At 36.8% G+C, this 9,715-nt stretch overlaps 1 protein-coding gene across 1 annotated transcript in view; it reads left to right on the top strand.

The window, feature by feature from the left end:
• The window catches only part of myo15ab (myosin XVAb), a 74,272-nt gene that overhangs the window by 6,883 nt on the left and 57,674 nt on the right, over positions 1-9,715 (top strand). The window contains 11 exon segments of the mRNA XM_056453779.1: positions 334-416; positions 502-565; positions 688-797; positions 1,048-1,122; positions 1,204-1,294; positions 3,793-3,798; positions 3,903-4,006; positions 4,293-4,356; positions 4,443-4,556; positions 5,781-5,942; positions 6,056-6,169. Of these exon segments, the coding sequence (XP_056309754.1) occupies positions 334-416; positions 502-565; positions 688-797; positions 1,048-1,122; positions 1,204-1,294; positions 3,793-3,798; positions 3,903-4,006; positions 4,293-4,356; positions 4,443-4,556; positions 5,781-5,942; positions 6,056-6,169 (987 nt within the window).

The raw sequence follows: 9,715 nt of genomic DNA, 5'->3' as shown, positions 1-9,715 counted from the left end.
TTTAATAAATAATATAAATAATTCTCGTGGTTAATCAACTATACTAATAGAGAAGACTCCAGATCCAGATCTGTTTTTACATTACTGTGACGGTTGGGTTTAGGGTTGGGGTATGTGTAGATGTTAATAAAATACAATTAATGAGACCTTCAATAACTACCAGTAGGCGCAGAAGGCCCCTAATGACCATATCTATCAGCTGATAACCACTGATAATGGTCATTCAATCAAGGGAGAGCATTCGAAATGACTGAAATTACTTTTCAGATTTCTTTGAAAGGTTTTAGCTAGCATTAATGCTTTTCATTAACATAAGTTTCATCTGTCAAACAGATGTATTCTATAAGGAGCCTGCCAACTGTCAGCTACAGAGTGAAACGAAAAGGGGATGGTACTGAGGACATGACACAAATGGAGTATGTCAACATTAATATTCTTAATCTAACGTATATGCAATGTTGATCTTCAGATATTAAATGATTCTTCTTCCGTTCCTTGCAGACAGCTTACTGAGCCTGCAGTACTGATAAACCTGAAGATTCGCTTTGATCAAGAGCTTATCTATGTGAGTTTACAGTTAAGAATTATAGTAATAAACAACTTCACTGGTCAGATCATTTAACAAAATTCCTTTTTTCCTCCAAATTGTGAATAGACATTTAGTTTTCTCCCTTTTCTTTGAAACAGACATACATTGGCAGTATTCTGGTATCTGTGAACCCATACCAGCTTTTTAACGTCTATGGCACAGATATGGTTCTGCAGTACGAGGGCCATGCCATGGCAGATAACCCACCGTAAGTTTTAAATGTTTTATTTATTAATAAACAACAATATTAAACAGAAATTCTTAAAACAATGAACATAATTATTTTTGAACAGCACATCAGAATGATTTCTAAAGAAACGTGTAACTAAAAACAAATTTAAAGATTAATTATCAAATAAAATTAAGATGAATATCATCCCTTTTCAATACCCAGTTATAGATTGTTACTTCTGAATAGTTACAGTATGTTAACATGTCCTCTTATACATTTTTTTCAGTCATCTCTTTGCAATTGCAAACGTTGCCTACACAACAATGATGGACATCAACCAAAACCAGTGCATCATTATCAGGTCAGATGAAAAGAAATGAAAATTTGAGAGTGTTTACATATTATTGTATGTCTCTGTATAATGGAGGTGTATGTCTTGTAGTGGGGAAAGTGGTTCTGGAAAAACAGAAGCAACCAAACTGGTTCTGAGGTACCTTACTGCAATTCACCATAAGAGAAACATTACACAACAGGTATGTCTAGAGTCTAATTATACATTCATACATGCAAACAGAATTGTCACTTCCATACACTTGCCTTAATTTCACAATGTCAGATTTGTTTAATGTCTTTGTTGGTCCTGGAGCAACATTTATATAAATCTTCAATAAAATAAATAGTGTGGTGTGTTTACAGATATTTACATTTTTTAATTTAAATTATCTTACAATAAATAGCAGTAATTAACTGAGTTTACTGCAACAATGTATTTTTTAATTTTACTCTCAAGCCACTCCATTCACATTTATACAAGAATGCTAAATGTGCTGTCAAACAGAGATATGGTGCACTTTTAGCCTTGTGGCATCCAGTTTTAAATGCAAAAAAATGAGATGCAACTAATGCAGCTGGGATTTATAAGTCTACTATTTATAAGTCTACTAATAACTATATTGTTTTTATTTAGGTGAACAATTAATCTGTGCAAGTTCACAGAAAAAATATGAAATGTTTTTTTGGTAGTCTGACCATTCGGTTCCAAGAGGCAGTTTTTCTCAGACATCAGTTTAATGGCTTCAACCACAATATTCTTAACCATGCCCCTCTTACCATTGTGCTGTGTTCACACCAGACGCGGCATTCGAATAGATGCGTGAACATTTTGAGTTTACTGGATTCATTCACGCTTAAAACTTGCTTCATTCATGCGTGAAATTCACTTCAGAGTAGACGCAGATTTGCATCATGGGCTTGCGTCTCGAGGTTCATTGCTAAATGGCTAACATAATAATAATATTTTATATTTATATAGCACTTTTCTGGACACTCAAAGCTCTTTACACATTTTTGGGGGGAATCTCCTCATCCACCACCACTGTGCAGCATCCACCTGGATGATGCGATGGCAGCCATATTGCGCCAGACCGCACACCACACACCAGTTGACTGGTGAAGAGGAGAGTGATGAAGCCAATTATAATATGGGGATGGTTAGGAGACACATCAGGATGCCGGGCTTAAACCCATACACTTTTTCCAAGGACATTGTGGGATTTTTTATGACCAGAGAGTCAGGACCTCGGTTTAATGTCTCATCTGAAAGACGGCACTCACTGATTAGTATAGAGTCCACAAACCACAAGTTGAGCACTCCTGCTGGTCTCACTAACACCACTTATAGCAGCTACCTAGCTTTCCCATGTGGTCTCCCATCCAGGTACTCACTGGGTGCAGCCCTGCTTGAGACAATCGATGTGTTTTTGTGCTTTAGGACGGCAGAAAAACAGCACATATTTGTTCGGCGTTGTGTCTGAGTCCACTAGATCCTTTCAGAGGTGCACCACGCTCCGTGAGTTCATCAACTCCTCCAGAAACTATACTTCTGATGGAGGCTAACAGCGATGCTTCTGACTGAGCCGAGCTCAGTTTGATGAGCTGTTGTCTGGTGTCAGCAAGAGGATTTCCCCTCGTGACACTAACAAAAGGCACAATCACAACCTTAATCACACCGCTATGAGAGAACACTCCTGATTGGTTAACGTGGCACGAATGTCTGCTGAAGTTCAGATGTGCCTTAAGCGTGTCAAAACTCTTCATTCACACCGCCTCATCCATGCGAATCGCACCGCAGGATGTCTATTTGTGTCTTTGCATTGACTTAACATGTAAATCACTCACGCTTGACGTTTTATCCGCGTCTCATGTGAACGCACCATTAGTTTGCTATGAGGGAATAATGTACGAAAAGAAAGCCACATCCCCTGCTCAATATTAAGTATCAATTGGAACTACATCAACATACTGCAGGGGTCACCAATCTCGGTCCTGGAGGGCCAGTGTCCCTCCAGGGTTTAGCTCCAACTTGCCTCAAAACACCTGCCTGGGTGTTTCAAGTATACAGTACCTAGTAAGACCATGATTAGCTTGTTCAGGTGTGTTTGATTAGAGTTGGAGCTAAAACCTGCAGGACACCGGTCCTCCAGAAACAAGTTTGGTGACCCCTGACATAGTGTAATAAAAGTCTCAGCAACTTTCACCTCAAACTGACTTTAATATTCAGCAAAAGTAAACAAAATGTGTTGTTATTATTAAGCGTATGAAAAGATTTATTAGGAACAGTTAAAAAAAAAATTGCACCATCAAAGTAAATTAAACTAGGTGTGTAAAATCCCTTAATCCAGGAACATGTCCCTCCTCACAAAATCACAAGCAGAAAATGTGTTTATTTTAGAAGTTTAAAGATGTGGATATAGTGTCAGTGTGAGAGTGTATGGATGTTTACCAGTACTGGATTGCAGCTGGAAGGGCATCCGCTGTGTAAAACATATGCTGGATAAGTTGGCGGTTCATTCCGATGTGGCAACCCCTGACAAAAAAGAGACTAGGCCCTTCCAAATGAGGAAAATGAATGAATGAATGAATGAATGGATGATGTGGATATCTAAAAAGTACTAAATATTGTGTTTGTTATATAAATTATACAATGTATAATCTGTCTTTCTGTTTCTATTTAATGCTTTCCTTTATACAGATTGAGGTAAATTTGTGTCATTTACATTTCTATTTATGGTCAAATAACTTCAGCCAATATAGAAAATATTACTAGGTGCATTTGGAGATAACGTTTTTGTCAATTTCCAGATTCTAGAGGCGACTCCTCTGTTAGAGTCATTTGGGAATGCTAAGACTGTCCGAAATGATAACTCAAGTCGCTTTGGAAAGTTTGTGGAGATCTTCTTGGAGGAGTGAGTATTTTTATTCTACATTCCTTATCTGTTTAAGGCTATGAATGTCATTCTCTAACGTCTGTCAAGCCTGAAAGTGTTGCTTGAATGACAAGGGAGGCTTTAAAGGAACTAGATCTGTGCCGCCTGGCCTTGTGTGAAAGTAGAGCAGTAAGGTTGTTATTTAACCTCTGAATCTTTAAGAGCGAATGAGAGATGGAAAGAGAATCGAGAGGGTTCAGGCAGGGCCAAGGAAAGTTCATACCCATGACCGATGCGTGTGTATTTTTGTTGTTGTTGTTATCAGAGGGGTGATCAGTGGTGCCATAACCTCGCAGTATCTACTGGAGAAGTCCAGGATTGTTTTTCAGGTTGGTTGTTTGCTTTCTTAAACTGAAAAAGGCTAAAGGGGCCTTGTATTGATCACTGACATGTATGTCTACCTGTGTGTGTGCAGGCCAAAGATGAGAGAAACTACCACATCTTTTATGAGATGTTAGCTGGACTTCCTACTCACACAAAGCGGGCCTTCTATCTACAAGAAGCTGAAACCTACTACTACCTGAACCAGGTAAATGGAGCAATTACAAATGAAAGTTTGAAGATGCTGTGAAAAATACATAAACATGAAGGCAAACACATCCATATGCAACACAGGCAGCTGTTTTGTTTTTTAATAATTTTAGTTTGGTGAATTAATATGGAAATGAAGCCAAGACCTGGCTGGAACTACTTTAGCTGTGCATTTAGGCCTTGTGTCCACCAAAGTGCTTTCTCAAAAGGCTAAATGCTGGGACTTCAACGCCAACCTGATTTCACCAAGTAGGACATGTTTCTAGGTGAACATATATGTTGATCCTGGAACAACATTCCAATCAGCCAATCAGAATTAAGAGATCTGTTTACAGTTTGTGTTAAGTTTAGGCTTACGGTTTATGCACTTCTACACGATTGATGTGTTTAGGGGTAGGGAATAGTTATGGATTACATTTTCGAACAAAAATGATTTTCCAGGATCAACATCGATGTTAATCCAGGATCACATCGTACTTGGCAAAATCATGACGTGTGGGACACCAAGCCTATATGAGATTTAAATGAAGTGACAACACAGTCAGTTTGCAATGTGACACTTGAGAGAACTTTTATGGCACAGCATCCTTTTAATTCAAAGTTTAAACTTTGGGGTTGTTATGGATTATCATTTTTGCAGTACTTTTCTAGCAACTGATTTCACAAATAAAGTGTTTGTGACTGAAAATGCAGAGTAATATTCATTTCTCTTCAGTTTTTCTGTGGCTGTTCTTGTTTACATTGTAACTTTTGTAAAAAAAGTTAAACCAGTATGAATGCGGAGTGAGTAGTTTATAAAAACTGATGCTCAGTAAATGTCACAGCGCTGCTGTTTTAAAAACAGGTAATCTAATTAAAACAATTGCAAAGAAAACTCTTTACCCAAATTAACTGCACATTCAGCACAAACAGTCATCCAGTAAGACTCAAACATTCAACAGCTCAGTAGTATAGGGGCTTAAAAAAGTTTATTTTCTCACTGAGGCTGTATTTATTTAAACAATTATATTAAATAATCTTTTTTATTTAAATATATTTTATGTACAATGAGGTTTATTACTATAACGACAAAGCTCTTATTTGGCAGCCATTACTACAGTTTTCTGTGTCACAGGTAATGATGGTGTGATGATGATCAGAAGTGAACCTTTATTTTATAAGTGCACTTATTAAAAGCATAATAATGTAATTTGCCATGTCTCATGGGATCATGTCACCTTAGGGTGGTAATTGTGGGATCACTGGAAAAGATGATGGGGAGGACTTCAGGAGGCTTCAGAGTGCCATGGACATTCTTCACTTCAGTCCTGAAGACCAGAGCAGCATATTCAGAGTGCTGTCGTCCATACTGCACCTGGGCAATGTCTTTTTCCACAGAGTGGAGGTATTGTGGATATAAACTGTGTTCAAGCTAAACAGTTTTATGCAAATATAATACACGCATGTGGCCAAAGTAAACAGTCTTGTGGACCGTGTGCTTTGGATTGACTGTCTCAGACAGAAGTGCAGGAGACGGCCGGTGTGGTGAGCACTCAGGAGATTCGTGCAGTAGCGGATCTGTTGCAGATTTCTCCAGAGGGTCTGCAGAAAGCCATCACCTTCAAAGTGACGGTACGTGCTCTTTAACAGAAACAGAAATCCAGGCCAGGGGTGTGTTACTGTAGTAATTGATAATATCATATATTTTAACAATGCGCGAGTTCACATTATCGAGTATGTCACCTTGTCACTCAAAAGCTAATAAAACATGTACTGATAGTCTAAAAATATTACACTTAATATAAATTTTTATATTACACCAATATAAACATTACATTCATGTAGAATTACCCGATAATTCATGAAAGTTAATTTTTATTTTTTATTTTTATATTATAGAATATAGTTAAGTAATGTCACACAATCAAACGTGCATACAGTAATATAAAATTGACCACCCAAACTACAAGCACAATACATATATTTCATATTTAATTGTCATTATCACACAACACTTAGCCAGACTTAGATCACCCACATGTGCACCTTGGCTGAAGATATTTTAGTCTACATTTAAAGATTTATACATTTAAGGCCCTGACACACCAAACTGATGGTCAGTAGTAAGGTTTTTGCTTTGTGATTTTAACAGTTAGCTCTAGTCAGAGAGAAGTCATCTGTCATGAGAGAAGTGATTTGCTGTTCAGATTAATAAGCCAGTGTGCATGACAATAATGCATAAAAGCTTTTCTTACTTTACGTTTTTGTCTTGATTCTAGTCCAAATATTTACAAATTCTTAAATCAAGAAGCATTTTCTTGACAACCAAAACATATTGCCTTGTTTTTAGAAATAATATGCCAAAATGATGTGAGTTTCTCCTTAAAACAAGCAAACTAATTTGCCAGTGGGGTAAGCAAAATAATCTTGTTTTCCTTTTGATGTAAGATAACTTTATTTACCCCATTGGCAGATTATTCTGCTTGTTTTAAGGAAAAACTCACATCATTTTGACATAGTATTCTTAAAACAGATCATTTTTGTCCATTTGTAATGAAGAAAAGTACCAACATAATATATTATTAAAATGGTAAGCAAGTGGTGCTTTGTTTAAAGTTTGTATATACACAGCCCTAGTTTCAATTTCCTTTTTTTAAAGACTATTGCTCATATATTGAGTTATTTTCTCTCACACAGACCTGCTTGTTGGCTGTTGGTTGTAGTCTTTGCATTGTGTTCAAGTGGCACTTTTTTTGTTTAGTCACACACGACACAAGGCAACAAAACGATCAACTTTCCTCGCTGTTAGTTCTTTGTTGCTGGTGTGTGAGGGCCTTGACAAACATCTGGGAAAGAAAGAGAAAAACGGAGAGCGAAAAGGAGACATTGTAATGACATGTAAGCAGGTTGCAGTTAATGAGTTCCAGTAACCTAATTTAATTATTCTGAGTTCAGCTCTATGGAAACCACAGTAACCTTATCAGGGTTTGCTCAGGGCTTGAGTAATCTTAACACCTAATAGCTTGCTCACTGCCAGGAGACCTGAAAATTACATCACACAGAGAACAAAGCAGGTTAGTGAGAAGGACAGACAAGGTAAAAGCTGTAATCTGTCAGGAAAATATTAAATATATTTATTAATATAGTTATTTTTTATAAAGTTCTATAATCATTGGAGAACGTAATTTATTCATCTAATTATTTATACAACATTGTATTTGATGTACTCTTTATAATTTGCACTGATTTAATAAATAATTAATAATTTAATTAACTAATTAATAATACATTCAGATTGTTTTATCTAGTTCAAAAAGCAATAAGTGATGGTAATAAAGAATTTAAAAAACATAAAGGAATATATCAAGAGATGTGAAGGATCAAAATAGTCCTATTGTCCTAAAAAATACTGTAACGAAGTTAGTCTGGCAACCTTTGGGTCAGGGACAACGGAGGTGATGATCCACGTGAAGTTTATTTAGAGAACAGTCAGGTAGGCAATGGTAGTGATGTGACGTGGCTTAAGAGGCATGTGCCAAAAAATGAAAAGCTTGATTCGTTTAGCCATAATCACGTGATCAGTGACGTCCGAAGCTACATTTTCGCCTATACCCACGTGACTGCTTCGAATTTTGTTTCAAAGCTTTAAACACCCTCGTGGGTTAGTAGTGTATAGCAAGAGATTAGGCATTGATTACATACATTTCTACTATTTCAAAGCACTGCACTGGTGCCATGCACCAGTAATTCAACTAAAATACAATAGTAATTATAGTAAAAAGCTTTTGAACCATACTAAAGTATATTAATGAATTATTTACAACTATATTTAAAGAATGCCACTGCATATTGTAGTATAGTGTGTAACGGAGGCAGCTGACGAATGCAGCGCAAATGCCTCACTCTCATAGCCTTCTCCTTAGAGCATTCATCTCCCATGCAGGAAACACTGGTGGGGGTGTAGGATCAGTTGGAATGGATAAATGTAAATCCTTATGAATACCTTAGATTTTACTACAGTCATCAGTGGTATCGGTTGGGAAATTAGCTTATATTACTATTGTCGTGTTACTATATGAATGAGTTGGTCAGTTTTACATTTTAAAATGTAGAACATTTTACATTTTTGCAACACAGTGCTTCCCCACACTTTAACCAGCAGATTTTTCTGATACAATTGAGTCAAACGGTTCACTGGTTCAGAGAGCTTCTAATTCGCCATCACTAGGCAATGGTCGAACAGGTACAAACTGGAGTGTGAGGGTAATCCAAAGAGCGTAGCCAAAAGCAGGCAAATGTTCAGGACAGGTGGCATAACAACATGAACGATAAACAAAAGACAGAAAGCCTATACAAGGAAACCACTTGGAAATGCTCACAGGGAAACAAGGCTCAGCAAAGTGTGTGAGAATTTGAGGTGTATAAATAGTCCAAGTCTATAATAATATATAATATTATCTATAATATTATCTATAATAAGTCGATCATGAGCTTCAGCTGTGTGTTTGTGTGACTGTCTGAATGATTGTCAGCTCTGGCAGGAGTGATGAGTGGAAAGACCTCTGGGAGTTCATATCAGCGGCAAATCTATACAGTAGTTCTCCAGTGATCTGCAACTGCTAGATGGCTGGTGATCAAATACATAAAAAGATTTAAATGTAACAGTTCTGTCTGTAAAAACAAACAAATATAAGCTAAATCAATATTCTTAGCATTTTAAAATGATTATTTTTTATTCACCTATAGATTCACTTGTAACCGTTATGTAATTCCTAGCAAGCTCTTAGCATTTTTTTTGTTAGCTTTAATCAAATGGAGGTGTTACATAAATACAGTGTGAGATCTTCAGCGTGTTTGTGGTTTATGTCATGTTGAGCATCTTGCTCATTTAATAAATAAAGCTCTGTTATCCAGAGCTCACAGGTTGGTGTTTACACTACTGCTTACTTGGATCAGCTGTCACATAATGCTGTATCAGTTGCACATGCTGACTGTGACTGTGTGAGAGACATAGTGTCCGTGTATGTGTGGGTGAAACTTTATCCAGGCCAGTTTCCTAACTTCAGGGCAAGATGATTCGTACCCAATTTTAAGTATTTGTGGACTTAAATCAACCTTTAAAAATAGTATAGATTATTTAGAAAAAAATATTGATTGGATTTACTATTTTTTTAAAGG

This window comes from Danio aesculapii, chromosome 1 (genome assembly GCF_903798145.1).
Source record: "Danio aesculapii chromosome 1, fDanAes4.1, whole genome shotgun sequence".
NCBI classification, from domain to species: domain Eukaryota; kingdom Metazoa; phylum Chordata; class Actinopteri; order Cypriniformes; family Danionidae; genus Danio; species Danio aesculapii.
Note: the sequence above shows the minus strand (reverse complement) of the source record. Positions and strands in the feature narration are given on the sequence as shown.